This window comes from Dermacentor silvarum, chromosome 9, assembly GCF_013339745.2.
Source record: "Dermacentor silvarum isolate Dsil-2018 chromosome 9, BIME_Dsil_1.4, whole genome shotgun sequence".
Classification (NCBI taxonomy): Eukaryota; Metazoa; Arthropoda; class Arachnida; order Ixodida; family Ixodidae; genus Dermacentor; species Dermacentor silvarum.
The window spans coordinates 93,608,826-93,624,033 of NC_051162.1; the positions used below are offsets into that span (position 1 = coordinate 93,608,826).

General features: G+C 49.2%; 1 protein-coding gene across 5 annotated transcripts in view; it reads right to left on the reverse strand.

Annotated features, from left to right (window-relative positions):
* Nucleotides 1–15,208, reverse strand: part of LOC119463354 (homeobox protein OTX2) — a 98,416-nt gene that overhangs the window by 44,187 nt on the left and 39,021 nt on the right. The window contains exon 3 of one of the 5 annotated variants that reach the window (XM_049656400.1): nt 9,153–9,194. The exons of 3 other annotated variants lie outside the window; for them this stretch is intronic. In XM_049656400.1, the coding sequence (XP_049512357.1) occupies nt 9,153–9,194 (42 nt within the window). Of the gene's footprint in view, nt 1–9,104; nt 9,195–15,208 lie in introns of all 5 variants that reach the window. One more of the 5 variants, XM_049656399.1, reaches the window with a different exon arrangement.

Here is a 15,208-nt window from a genome sequence, read left to right on the forward strand (position 1 = left end):
CCCCTGAGTGTGCTGTGCGTTTGTGTAACAGTGCGGTCGATAAAGGCACGCTGCTTTCCTCTGCCTGTAGCGGCTGCTTTGGAGTTTGTGGCGCTAGCTCCTGAACTTGCACTCGCTTTTTGTAATTCTTTTTACACATTCTTAGACATTTCTTCATAAATAAGATGTTTTCGAGTGCGCAGCCTTCCGCGTCGGATTTAGCAAAGCGATGCACTTGTTTACATCGGCATCTACAGCCACAGATCGTTGTAGCGTCAAAAATGGGGGAAGGTGCATATATGAAAAGGCGCTAATATGAAAAGAATGTCGAAACGTAGAATAAAACACACATATCTGCTTATGAGCCGCGTTGTTCCATCATGAGACGAGTCAGTATGAGCGGCTGAGCCATTTAAACAATGGCGGCTGTGATCCAGTTACAATATTGGCTGTTAATTTATTACTGGTTCGGCGCTTTTCTTTAACTCGCGATAGTTAGTTTGCGCGTGTTCCTAAAACATTATTAGAGCAACTGTGCTCGCATAAGCGCTCAATTAAAGGCCGTGTTGTTCTCCTGCAAAAACGCGGATGCCATCGCTGACACCGTTGGTATATAACTGAGCAAGGCGGTTGTTTATACTGCTGTACCGAATGTACCGTCTCTTGCTTCGGGTTTGACGCAAAGATAAGAGTACATCTCGGGTATCAAGAAATGTGTCAGCATGCTAACACGTAAAAACCCACCCATCTACGTTGCGAATACGACCGGCAGCTTACGGGAACGGTGACGTACAGATGTTGGCACAGGCGTTGGGCACAGCGCTGTGTCCCCGCTTGCAGCTTATTGCGTACGCGGCGATCGACGCGCGAAGAGTAGAGTAGTTTATTTCAAATCGCTAAAGCTAGAACTGTACTATAAAAGCAGTTCCTCATCCTAACTTGCTTACTTTTCAGTACAGGTCCGCCGGTAGCGGGTGCGCGAACTCGACGGCGCCAGGCCTAACCTCCGCTGAACAGGACCAACATTTGCTCAAACTTATGTGCACAGATTAAGACGCTCGAAATATTGTGCATTTCAACTTCGTAGGCACGTTTTGACTAACTTTGAACGCGATTATTTATATATACTAACGAAGCCGTTGCGGCTATCACGTTATCGGTTCGACGGCCGATCGCGCGGGGTTTGGTTGAATGATGGCCGGCACGCTGATTTTATCGGTGCCGTCGACGAGAAAGCCCATCGCAGTACGACAACTCGCGCTCGTCGGTTACGTCTTGTAGGCCTGGTATGATTCAAAATGGTCTCAGCGACACAGTGCTGAATGGTCGGCCAATCGTAGGCGTGCGCGTCTTGTCGGTCTTGTATCGACCCAGTGTTACCGCGCCTTGACGAGTACGTGAAGTCGGGCACACGCTGCCACTACCAGCAAGCGAGGACCGACGCTGCAAGAAGTCTTCGTCAGCAACGTGTTTTTAAGTGTCGTCCAAGTGTAACGCAGGGGTTTATCGATAAATTTGCTATTACAGCCATCAATGCAAGCGGCAACTACGTGGTTCCCTGTGCAGTCTGGACGAAGCCCTCGCCGCTTTCTGTTAAAAGTGGAGTTGCAGTCTTACGCTACGCACGTTTTCGGTACCGCACCGACGTCGAGATATATACCAGTGAAGCTTCAACGAGGTACACAGCACGAGTTTGCACTTGCAGTAGCGCGCGTGCGAGCGCATTTTTTTTTTTTTTTCGGGGGCCGTTTCCCCGAGACGGGGCCGCACGGCCGCGCGCGCGACCCTTCCAAAACGTTTCGCGACTAATCCGCCAGGGCAGGGCGCATGCGCCGTAGCGCCGTGAAAAAGGCGGATTGGCAGCCGCTTGACAAACACCCGGGATTCGGCAGACAAATTCCCCAACGACAGTGACGTCGAGTTGCCTGAATATAGTATACTCTCCACGGCTTCGCAAGGCTCCCGCTCCTCCCGCATGGAATGCTGGGCTTGTCAGCCATTCCATGACCCCGGCATCCACTCGTATAACAGTGGGAAGAACATACGAGTGCTGTGGGGTACGCACGAAAACAGATCGAACAGTTGTGCTTCTGTACAGACCGTCTTCTTTTACGATGCTTCGACAACGGCAATATAGAGCAGACGCGAGCAGACGGCGTCTTCCACTGCCTTTCCCTGTTCGCATGGAGTGGTATAGATCTACTCAGTGCTATTACTGCAGTGCTCGCACCAAATTAGTCGATTACATTTTGTAGCTCACACGAAGACGACCGCTCTCGGGGTTCTCACGCGCGTACAAAAGCACTCACGTGCGCCGCCATGCATGCAATGAGAGACACGGCTCAGCGACTCCACTCGTGGCGGCAGAGACAGCGCCGCTCTTCAGCGTGAACTTTATTTTAGCTCGAAATAACGCATAGATTACAGCGCAAACGTCTATGTAATATAAAGACTGCGATGTTAAACAATAAGCATTGTGCACTTCATACAGCCACTTTAAGTATATAATGTAATCTCGTTGGTACGATCTTCACGGGAACCTGAAAATAAAACGTAGCATCCGAAAATTGTATTATCCGAGCTAATCGTACATACGAAAAATAAATGGCATGCAAAAAAAATACGTATTATGCAGGATCGTATCAACGAGATTCCACTGTATACAGTAATTTCAATGCATACGTTTCAAGTACGAACGTTTGACCGTCATTTCGCGCCGCTTGCCGTGTTTTCGTGCCTTTCTGTGCCAATTTAAAATTATCATTCCCACTCAAATCCCGAGCAGCATGCATGCTCGATTCTGTCACTACAAAATCATGCTATTTTCATTTTCACCAACATCTCACGATACGTTCTGCAGGAGGGTTGTTAAATCTTCACCAGCTTGACAGATGTGGAGGAAAGCTGGGCATTTGGAGCCAAAACAACTTCGTTACACCTGATTAACTGCGCTAGTAAGCGTACATGCGGAGACAGTGAACAGGGCGAGCGCGCTGTGCACTGTTTCACCGCGAGTAGGTTTATATGCTCTGTAGCGCTCTTTCTCTATACATGCGTCCTTATACGTGCAGCGAATCGCATCTGCGCAAGTCCGCAAGGTTATGTAGGATGTTTTGTGAGGGGGCAAACGTTGTCCTATAGGAGTATTATACCTGTTGGGCTTGTTGGAGAAGCATATACAGCTCTTAGAAGAGGGGGGTGGAAATTGAAACATGTACACCGAGAAGAATACGCTGATTAAACGCGGGTCCAACTGGGTGCAACACTGTTTCCAGGGCAGCCGAGCAAATCCTGCAAATGGCCAGCAGGAGGTGTGTGTTTAGATGCGCAGTTGATTTGGTTGACGTAAATGCACCAATGATTGGCAGCACACCAATATGCATAGCGGCAAAATAACGTAGATTGGACAGGTTGTGATAGCAGCTGGGAAAGTGCACCTTTTCGACAAAATTTGCTCATACGCAAAATGGGCTGCCTGTAATGATAACAACGGCTGCTCGGAGAACTGCCGTCGACCTCTCGTTAGTGGAGGAAGGAGATTCGCTAGATAGAGATAGATAGATATAGAGAAATAGAGATAGATAGATAGATATAGAGAAATAGATAGAGATAGATAGATATAGAGAAATAGATAGAGATAGATAGATATAGAGAAATAGATAGAGATAGATAGATATAGAGAAATAGATAGAGATAGATAGATAGAGAAATAGATAGAGATAGATAGATAGAATAGATAGATAGATAGATAGATAGATAGATAGATAGATAGATAGATAGATAGATAGATAGATAGATAGATAGATAGATAGATAGATATATCTTGGGTGAAGGAAGAGGGGAATCAACTGCCCCGGACACCCTAACAGTATTTTGATACTGCATGACTCACGTCTGAGTGAACAAAACAGCGCAACATTGCATGAATTCATGAACGAACGACTTTTCGTTTAAGGAATGTTGGCGTTATAGGCAATACATATCACAGCAGACCACGTGGTTTTACCACTACGTTTCGCGACAGTGCACAGACTGTCGACGGGCCAACACGCCACACAGCAGACAGACACAGGCGTGTCCACCGGCGTGCCAGTCGCATTGGACACAGTCCTCACTCCGATCGCCTCCCCCTTTCCCCATACACACACAGTAGGGGCTGCGGATTCCCGCACACAGTCACAGTGTTCGCGCCTCCACCAACACAACAGACCCGTGGTTGCAAACACCCTGCCCGTGCTATTGCTTTCCGATTCTGCACGCTGCTATGCCACTCCGTACAGAGAGCTACAACTGAGAAGGCTTCTCCCGAAGGAATTTTGACAGACACGGCCACAAGCGTCACCCGTGACAATGACTCCCCCTTCTTCCAGCATACCCGTTTCTTACTCTACTCAATTTTTTTTTTCTGCTCGTCATTCCCTGGACACACACACACGAACAGGCAGGGCAGACACGCCAGCCACCCACGCGCCGGGGCAATTTCAGACTCCGCTGCGGTGTGCCCACCGGGGAAGCGAGTGCACAATGGTTTCCAAGGCCCGTCGCGCCAGCCGGGCCGATGATCACCGCAGGGAGAACTATACTGCCATTGGGGAAGCAGTGCCGCTGCATACAAACAGTGACGGCGCTGCTGCCGCGCAGGCGAGACGCCAGAAATGTCCACCCCCGCCAGGCCGCCGAGACAGGTCGAAGAAAAGAAGGAAGCGGGGGAGGTCGCCGCGCTCGCGCGCGCGCGCAAAGGCACGCTTGTCAAGTCTCAATCAGCGTGTCTAAATATCCTGCCGAGGCTGCAGCCCCGCGCGTTGCCTCGATAGCTCCGCTCGGCTTGCACACCTCGGCGGTTTGCAGAAACTGCGGCCAGTTCCGCGGAGCCTGCCACGTGCGAGCGACTCCAGACAGTTCGTCGCCCGTTGGTGCGCGGCTAAAAGAGCTCCGAGTTCTTCTCGGTAGGCGAACGCCCTTTGTTGAGACTAAAGAGGTGCCCTGCTAATGGAGAGTTTTTAGCTTGACCGCGCGAACCCTGCAAGGCACTTTAGCATTCGTGGTTTACCAGGTAGCCGGAGGGGTGCGTGGCAGCTACAACGCTACCACGCGTCTTGTGAACTAGCACATCCTACTTAAAACTGCTTGTGTAAACACTCACACCGCACAAAAAAAGAAAAAAAGAAAAACGCTCCGAACGTAGTGTACGTACTTCCCCGTAGACGTGAAGTACGTCAAAGGCAACAACCTCATTTTTGTAAATGGTCGCATCGGCTAAATGCACCTACGCCGCATAAACGTGTTCCACGAGACAACTACATGCAAAGCATACGGCTGGACCGATATAGTGTAAGGATTCTTCGGGATTCTATTCCTGTCTTATCATCCACCATTCTCGAAAGGCAGATCCTGTTGATGACGCAGGTGCAGTGCCGCTCGGAACACTGATAAAGCGCGATAACTAATGGCATCGGAATATAGAATCGTTATATTAACCCTGCCGGGCCCTGCGCTGTATATTAACAATGCCTTATCTGCGCAGCTGGAAGACGTTACAAACATCTAGCTACGGCACACTTCAACCTGGCTTGTACGTTATTCGCTTTATATATAGGATGTAATTTTTTTTTTTAATTATGGGGTTTGACGTGCCAGAACCACGATCTGATTATGAGGCACGCCATAGTGGGGGGCTCCGGAAATTTCGACCACCTGGGGTTCTTTAACGCGCACCTAAATCTAAGTACACGGGTGTCTTCGCATTTCGCCCCCATCGCAATGCGGCCGCCATGGCCGGGATATGATGTAATTCTGCCCGCAAAGAACAACTTCCCGCGTTCTTGCGGGCCCGTGCTTGCTCTAACGTTGCAATGTGCACCAGCTCTTTTCCCGTGAATAACATTATTTATGTACGTCTGTGGCGTTCCTGACAGCGGCAGAAATTCAATGCCTGACGGGACGGCACCCGAATCGTTGGGTCAAAAGATGGAAACTTAGAAGCTATTGACGACGACGACAGTTATTGTGGAACAAAATTATTTCGCGAAGGATGCAACTCTGCAGCAGTGTTTGCTACGTTATACTCGAATCAATGTGTGCAACGTCAACAAGCCATTAGAGAGACGTGCCGAACATTATGTCACAACAACGCCAGGGGGACAACACAAGACGTAGTCCAAACCGCGTGGTACTGTCCATGCAGCACATAATCAACAGCGTATAATTCTTTAAATGTATAATCTACTTATGTGCTTCAATGCATTAAACGACGCTTTGTTAAGAAATTAACTGAAACACCGATACATTTCTCCGTAAAGTTCGGGAATTAATACCTCGAAACTGGTGTCATCCTGAGAAGTCGTTCCAAGTGGATCTGCCTTGCGAACTCCACGGCTATAATTTGTAAATTGCAATATGCGCCATAATGTAATTAGTGAAAACTTAATGATTTTTGTTAATTATTCGACTATGCATTTCACTTTTTTGTGCAACTAATGCCCACCTCTTCGAGTAGACCAGCTTATGAACTACGCGTATTATTGTTCTATATGCAACAGGCAACCTTTAAAGATGTTTGAAAGTGTTCGCTGAAACGCCCTGCATATATACCTTTATCGCAGCGTATACTGCGAAGTGGTATAAACCTGAGATGACTGAAGACCGGTATGCTAACGTCGGCGAGCGAAACACATTCAGCGTATACGACGCAAAGTATACAACTAGTCGTACACGTGTCCAATATGGTCCAACGGGTTACCACCAACAAAGACTTTCCAAATGGTTACAGCATCTTCCAACAAGAGTCGGAGCAACCTGTTTTCCGACGCGGTACGCGTCGTATTGGTTGCCTCGTCGTGTCGTTTCCCGCATCCTATCGGTCGACGCCTATCGGTCGCCGCGTCGTATTGTGTGAAATCATTTGATCGGACGGATACGACTAATGGCGCCAACAACCGCATCCAGAAGGTTTCGAAGAGGTTGGAGTAACAACTTGCTTTCCAAGAGGTTGGAGTAACAAGTACCACATCCAACAAAAACGGCGTCTCGGACTGTCGGCATATACCAGCTGGAACTTGTTGAAAACCAAACGAGAACTTATTGGAAAAATTTTTTTGATGCGTTGTTCCGTACTGCAATTCCTGCACGCAAGCCTTGCGCACATCTCTTTGTTTCGAGTTTCACTTCTCGGGGTCGGAACACGCGCGAGACAACAAATATGCGGGGGAAGACCACGAGTGGACTCGAAGCCAGGGGCTGCACCGCCGTCAAGAGGCACTCTGCAGAGGGACCACGCTGGGCTCCCGGAAAGGCCACCACCACCGCTTCGTGCACACGCTGAAAGAATCGCACGGCCGTTCTCCAATACACAGGAGGTGGGACAGCCAGGCGAAATCTCAAAGGCGTCGTCCCGTTCTCGCCACCCACACGAGGCGGCAGCCAGGGCGTCCCCGGTCGGCTGTTTGCCCAAGGGCTGATCCCGGATTAACTCGCGCGTTTCTCGCGCGATTAACGGTTTCCGCCATAACCGCCGACGTCACTGCTGCGCGTGCGCGCGGAGCGGTTAGGTGGGAAAGACAGGAGGAGGGAGTGTTGTACAGCTTTCACCCCGTAAGAAAACAGCTACGCGCGCACGGCTGGCCGAGATTTCCGAAACTCTCAGCGGCCCCGGAGGCTGCTTGACTGTGCGACGCCAGGCGACGCTGATACAGGCGCGCTCGCAAACGCACGCACACACAGCGCACGCCGCAGGCGTTGGCCGGGGAGCGCGCCCGGACGCCCGCGCGCGAATCTCAGCGGGGAACGCCAGCGCCGTCGCTGGCTGCTTCGGGCACTTTTGGTTGGTGCGGGCCGGCGTGCTGTATAGCTGGCCGCTGGCTGATAGAGAGCGCGGGAGACGCTGCCGCAGGGTTTGTTGGTCCTGACTCATCATCCGCAACTGTTGGCGAACAACTCTTAAAGTGCTTTACCGTGGAGCAGCGGGTATCCGCTGAGTGCCTCGCAGAGATTAGGAGCTTGTCATGCTTTATTTCTTTCCTTATTTCCTTCCCCTCTTTCCTTCTTTCTTTTTCTGCAGCTGGCACCGCTAAATTATAGTGACTATACTATAAAGAATCGCGGATTTTTGTCAGTGATATGCTACCTTAACGTGCGCCTAAAAATGTCGAAAACTTTTGATCAACACAGAAAAAAAAAATGCGAGCATGCTTGTGCTCTATACGCGTAGACCATGCGCGGAGCTTAGGGGGATGTCTGGATGTCCTTCTATGGGGGGATGTCCGGAGGTCGTGCTATGTTTACGAGCTCGCATATACTCTTAACACTGTTACGGTATACGTGTGCGTCCCTGGACCTATATGCGAAATCTAATCCCCATCCCCAAGTTTAGGGTAGCCAACAGGGCACTTCCTTGGTTGACCTCCCCTACCTTTCCCTCTTCGTTTCTATCACAGTCGCCCTATACTTCCAGCTTTGGGAGATACGGCGACATTTACAGAGAAGTCGCGAGCTCCACGATGGGTTTTATGCGACGGTGGCCGGCGGCGTGTGGCAACATGGCCGGTATATCGAATTTGAGCCAGAGAAACGCCAGCGACGTAATAGCCTCCATCGCAGCCACCGAAGCGGCCGTATGACCAAGCCGTCGGAACACGCAGCGGGAAGCCGGCAGAGCCGGTGCGGCATTCGGAAGCATGCGGCGGGTATAACGGAAAGTGTAGAAGTACTATACTCGGATATAACGAAGTACTTGAAAGTACTCGGGTAAAACAAAGGAAATGCAACGGGTATCGGATGAAGCATTTGCAAAGCCTACAGTAGTTTTGGGGCAGTACACTGAGCCATGATCCATCAGGCTTTCACGGGCTGTCTTTTCTGCATTATTTGCTCAAGTTTGCATACATCTGCGACATTTTCTCTCTCTCTTTGCATACACTCTTCTCTCTATAGCAGGATACGCTTGTTGTCGCTTTCTGACTTTGGCGACGGTTATAGACAATATGATGTGAGCCCTGTCATGACGGGCCAGAAAAATGGCAAGATTTGTGCGCTGCGTATCAAATATCGGACAGTGTCTGCGTGCTATGTTCAGAGGACGCTTTTAGAATCAAGGGGAAAAACAAGGATGCAGTGTGCGTTTCACTAACCCAGCCAAGTGTTGTCACGTTTTTGGTTAAAAGGATCATCCGACGTACCATACCACGACCAATCGTAGACGTCATGTGCATCATGTCCTCCTGCATATAAAAAAAGAAAATAAGAATGTCCTAGAGGTTCTTTTCTTCAAAACACGGTCGACAATCAAAAGAAAAAAAAACTTTTCACAGCACGCTTTCTTTTGCAGTTTTGCGTTCATTGGCAAAACGTGACAGCACATGGTTTTAGATAAAACGTTAAGACATCATATGGCAACGCGTATCCTCCGTGAGTGCTGCGAGACAACCGGTCGCGACCGCCGGGATTCGAACCTGCTACAGTGAAACCTCGATATAACGAACCCCTATTTAACGACATTCGCGATGTAACGAACTATTTTTATTTCCCAATTTTAGATCCGTTGAATTAACGAAAACTCGAATAAACGAAATTCGCGATATAACGAAGTTTTTCGCTGCAAGTACAACTTCGTTATATCGAGGTTCGACTGTACCTCACATCTTAGTAGCAAAACGCCAGAGCCACAGTCATTCACGGCGAGTGTGTTTCTTTCCTCGGCACACATTCGGTTACTTTTAAAAGGACCACTGACACCAAAATTTCAAGCTCGAGATATTTGCGTTCGATTCTCCTGCATACATAGGTACATCTGACGGGATATTGATGGCGAACGTTGCGTAGAACATATTCTATTACGGTTTTGAAGCAAGCGGGAATGCTCGAGTTCCAGCACCTCGCGACATCGTCATATCCATATGACACATTTAGTGGCTGCTCGGCCTCTCTGTGACGCTTTGCAGGCTCCGCGAGTATTGTCGACGTCATATATATATCGGGATATTTGCGCGGAGCCCAGACGGTACGCTGCTTCCTCGCTTCCGTTAGGGTTGTTCCTCTGCTCGTTATAAGAGACACGGCACGATCCGGCGTCCGACTTGCATGCCAACTACTGTGCGCAACCGATTTCCAAGTTCCTACAGAACTGTGGCTTTGAATCGGCTTTGGATCGGACGACGTACGAACAAGCAACTCGCGCAGACTGCTTGACATCTGCAACGGAGCTGCGCCGGCAGCGGACATGTTATTCGCCGGTCCGTCACCACAGCCGAAGCGTTCGCATCTATCGCCGCTCACAGACACATAAAAATCCTAAGAAAATCAAATACAGTTTGTTTCTGACACAAAATAGTAACTAATAGAATAATGTTGGAAGTGAGCCTGTTCTGCAACGTCGCAGTACTATAGAAATAATAAGTAATAATAATATTATTATTATTATAAAAAACACAGTATTGATCGTCATCGTCTCGCAGACGGACAGCAGACGTCGACCGTTCTACAGCTGCGGACAAACGTCCCCGGTTTTTTGAGCGCGCTATACCACGTTCTTACGGTTTTGGGCGCACGTTTTGAATTGACGTTAAATGTAATCATAGTTAACCACGCTAGCATTAATACATCACGTTGGAACATTTATGGTTTCATTCTGTGATTATCAGACGCAGACCTACTTACTCATTAAACCATAAAAGTCACAAACAAAAAAGTTGGCTGTCAGTGGTCCTTTAATAGCCCGCAAGACAAACATTTTGCACCAGATAATGAAAAACTAATTTTCATAGACTGCTTTGCGAGGTCTAATTTAATTTGGTATTGCGCTCTTGTAGCGTCTCTCTAAAGGCCATTTACGATAGGCAAGGCGTTAATGCGCGTTGCTAGGGATAATTCGAAACACGTGGCTTCGAGTCGTCACGGAGCAACAACCACCCAGCGGTCCGCGCTCGGCTAGGAGAGGGAGTGACGCGAGTACACCAAAAGGGCGTCCGGGCAACTTGAAAGGAGCGCTTGGAAAGAAAGGGCACCCCCCCCCCTCCCGCAAAAAAAGAAGCATAAAAGAGAAGGGGAGATTGGCAAACACGCGGGTCCGCTCAACGCACAGCTGCATGCAAACAACCCCCTTCCTGTCACCGAACCCCAACCCTCTTCGCCACATATCTTGCTGTTTTCTTTGCTGTTTGTACGTTAGTTTGTCTAGGTACGCACGTGTTGGAGGCGAATGATCACCCACTGCGGGCTAGTATAGAGGGGGTTGCTAAATACGAAGCGCTATTTCATGCTAAGGAGATATTGGTATAGGCTAGTTGGTTGACCGCAGTGATGTGGTAAAAACAGTCGGACCTCCGTAGATCTTCACAGAAAAAAACATTTCTGCTGGGGCTAGTTGGGAAGACATCATTCGGTTTCCAGCGCCCATGGTTTCCGCACGAAAGGTAGCACCAAGTTGTAGTTTCTCGCTATTGGCGCTGTTTGCAATGGCTTGCGTGGGCTATAACCAGCGGAGTATATAAGACGAATGACTTCTGCAGACACGCGGATAAACACAGAGACAAGCACAAGCGTTTGTTTGCGTCTGTTTCGGTGTTTCTCACTGTGTCTATAGAGGCGCGCTGCCATCTATATATACAACAGCTGTTCCAGTGATCCGAAGTCATGTGCCAAAACAATGAAAGAAGTTATTTGCAGAAATGAAAAAGGAGCCAGATCGGTCGTGGTATATATGCGTGATAAGGCACGTGCATGGTGGTGAAAAACGTTATTGCGGAACCAACGGCGTGCCCATTCGAGTAAAAGAAGGCGGCCTACGGACGCACTAAGACTCGCCCACGGAGTGAAACCAGATAACTGTCTGTAGAACCATTCCGCGATTGGGAAGTGGCTGGTTAGAAGACGTTTTTAGGCGAAGATTGCTGCAGACAACGGAGAAGTGTACAACAAATAAAGTGCAGTGCATCACAGTGCAATGGACCGATAAAACAAACATGGGCAACATCCCATGAGAGGCCTCGCTTGACGTGCTCAACTGAACGTTCCGTACTGATCATGCAAATGGTTCACACAACGTTTTGCGCACGGTCTCAAGCACTCTGGAACGCTGTTTCGAAGTCGGTTCGTATAAGGCTCAAAAATCGCAATCCTGTTATCACAAGCCCCATATTGCAATCGTGGTATCGCAAGCTTGGCTCAAAGCTTGACATCATAGCTTCACAAGCTCCGGTTCCACAAAATCCATATCACGAGCCGTATTTTCGATCTGTACAAGGTCAGCTCCACATGAAGAATATGCTGCTTAGCTAGTTGGCGCACGACGCTAATTAACTACATAGATCTAAGCACTAAACAGACGACCACAAGATAATGAACACATAAACGGGACGGGCGCTGCCAGCCAACTTCAGAAGCTTAATTTCACAAGTCCAGTTTCAAAAGTCCATTTCCAAATGTCCAGTTTCAAAAGCCCAGTTTAAAGAGCCAAGTTTCAAACGCCCGATATACCAAGCCCAGTATCCAAAACACAGCATCCCAAACCTATATTTAGAAAGGCACTTCAGTGTTCAACTATTCATGGCGACGCAGACGCTCACTTTGATGGCTAAATGAATTCGCGGTTCCAACATCCAACGGGTTTAATCACGCGACGAACGACAATTTGCATACTAAACTCGCGAATCAGATTACAACGCCACGAAGAAATCGCCATCACCAACAGCCGTGGTACAGGTCTTACCCTCGAGCGCTGCGAGTTGTCGGCATGTGACAACATCGAGCAAACTTTCCCACACTGTTCCCGTACTCCCCCACCTCCGACTGCATATACTCTGGCAGCCACGTTGCTCGCATTACCCGCGAATAATAAGTATGAATAACCAACTAAGCGCGAAGGCGGCTTGCACGCACTCCCGCAGCAAGGGTCACAGAATGACCCCCCCCCCCCCCCCCCGCCCTTTCTTTGCTGCGGGGCAATAGAATTTCATGCGCGGGTCTCGTGTTTCGTGTAGTGGAGTCCGCGCACGCATTTCAATGAGGCGTGCAGAAAGGGGAAAAAAAATAAAGAAAGAGGCAGGAGGGGGCAGAGAAGATTGTTGAAGGGCGTCATTTTGACGCCACGCGGTCACGTGCAAGTTCGTTTCAACGCGACCCCCCGTTGGAGCTTATCCTCGCACGCCGTGAATCGAGAACAGGGTTGACATATGCACAGTATAGCACACAGTTTTTTTATACTAACTAGTTCAAAATATGGCTCCGCGCATTACCGCTGCTTCGCTGTCACTGAAAATTTCGCAGATACATCGCATTTCTTGGTCCCTCCACATCGTTTAACGAAATGTTTCATCCCTGCTTGTTTGTTTCCAAATTTCAATTTATTGACGTGATGAAAAGAAGGCATTAACACCGCTATAGGCTTTGTTTCAGGAAGAGGTAGCGGTTTACCCATATGCTGCATGGTATACGCATTCACACATAACTTTGACGCGTTCTCGGAAATCACTGACAGTGAACAATCGTCTGCCTCTTTCTTCCTTATCTATCTTTGCGCCTTTCTCTTTGCCCAAGCGCAGGGTAGCCAACCGGGTGCGGTCTTGGTTGAGCATTTGTTTCTTCACAGTCACTCACTTTTATACGCTTTTATACATCTCATTATAATGTTTGAGAAACTGATTAATTAATTAAGACTAATTATAATCGGGCGGAATGCAAAAACTAATCAGAGTATCTTCAAGCGACGGCCAACAACATTACCTTGGTTCTGGCCAGCTACGTTGCATTTGCATATCTTTTAATCTTGGTGCACGATAGCTGCGACACCCGCTATATACAACATGCACTCTTCTATATAAGAATTTAAACAGCCTATCAATAGGTTTTGCTGGGCTAGTTAGTTTATCTTATTCCGCAAAGTAAAGACACAAGCTTGTTTCACTTCGATCAGAAAATGAAATGCGAAGTCACCGTTGCATGTGTTCCCCTCCATGGGAAATAAGGGCTACAACGGAGTGATCAACAGGTTTCGATCCCATACCGGTGATATAAAAATCGGACAAATTGGACCAACAACGACGTCAAATGTACAGAGTATACGCCGCATGCATATATAGTGGTAATGGAATGGACTAAGTCCGGCACAGCAGGAGCTATTTGACGTGCGGCCGATTTTGCATTACACATCCATCACACCGCGACAGCCACGAGTGTCAAAGCCAATGAGGTTTTTAAACCTCCTTGGGTTTGACACTCCGGCTGCTGCGGATGTTCGAACGAGGAGTCTCTTTATTAATTAAATCTTCATTTTGTCAAACTCACAATCTCGTGTTCTGCGATGAACGTGGGGATTTCGAGTCCCAATGCAACGCGAGGGCTATACCAAAAGTGAAGGGGTTCTGGTTAACTAATTTCGACCACGTGGCGTTCTACGACGCGCACGCAAAGCGTGGTAACACCAGCGTCTGCTGCATTCTATAGTCCAATCGGAATGCAGCCGCCTCAGCCGGGGTTCGGGCCCGCGACCTCGTGTCCAACGTCTCGCGTTCAGTACAGTACAGAACAGATCAGTCGATCGCCACTGCGGTGAACGGTCTCTAAACACCTTGTCAGAGAGAAAGGGGAAAAAAAAGGAAAACACAATGGCAAAGGGGAAACCCCGGACGGTCGTACGCCCGGTGGGACGTCCGACATGCTGGCGAAACAATCGGCAACCCCCGCCGAGCACCCCCCTCCGCTCGCAAGCACACACGTCCCGTTGCGGTACGAATGCTAATTGTCCGATCGCGCGCCGCGCCGTATACGAACGCGCTAGTTTGACCGTATAGCTGCGTCATCGATGCAGTCTCGTGCGATGCGCACGCGCCCGACCGGCCGCCACTAGCCACTATTACGCCGGGATGCACTCTTGGAGGGGGGGGTTGCACCGGACATGCCTGTAGCAACGAGCAAGTGGATCGTCGGACGTTCTCACATGACTCCTGCCTGCCGGCTCCTACAGATGCAACGGCAACGGGCTCGCGGCGCACAACCAGATAGGGGAAGGAGACCCACTTGGGTCAGTTGCCAGCGTTGCATGGACGCCCAACCGAGCACCCTCCCCCTCTCTACCTCCTCCTCTGCTTTCCGCATCGACAGGAGGGCCCGCTGTGCTCTCTTTATTTTCTTCGTGTGCGTGCGTTGGTTTCTCGCTCGCGAAGCAGGGGTAACCCCGGAATGACGGCCGTTTTGCCTTTCGTAATGCATTGCCCCCGCCGCGAGAGGCGGTTATTTACGG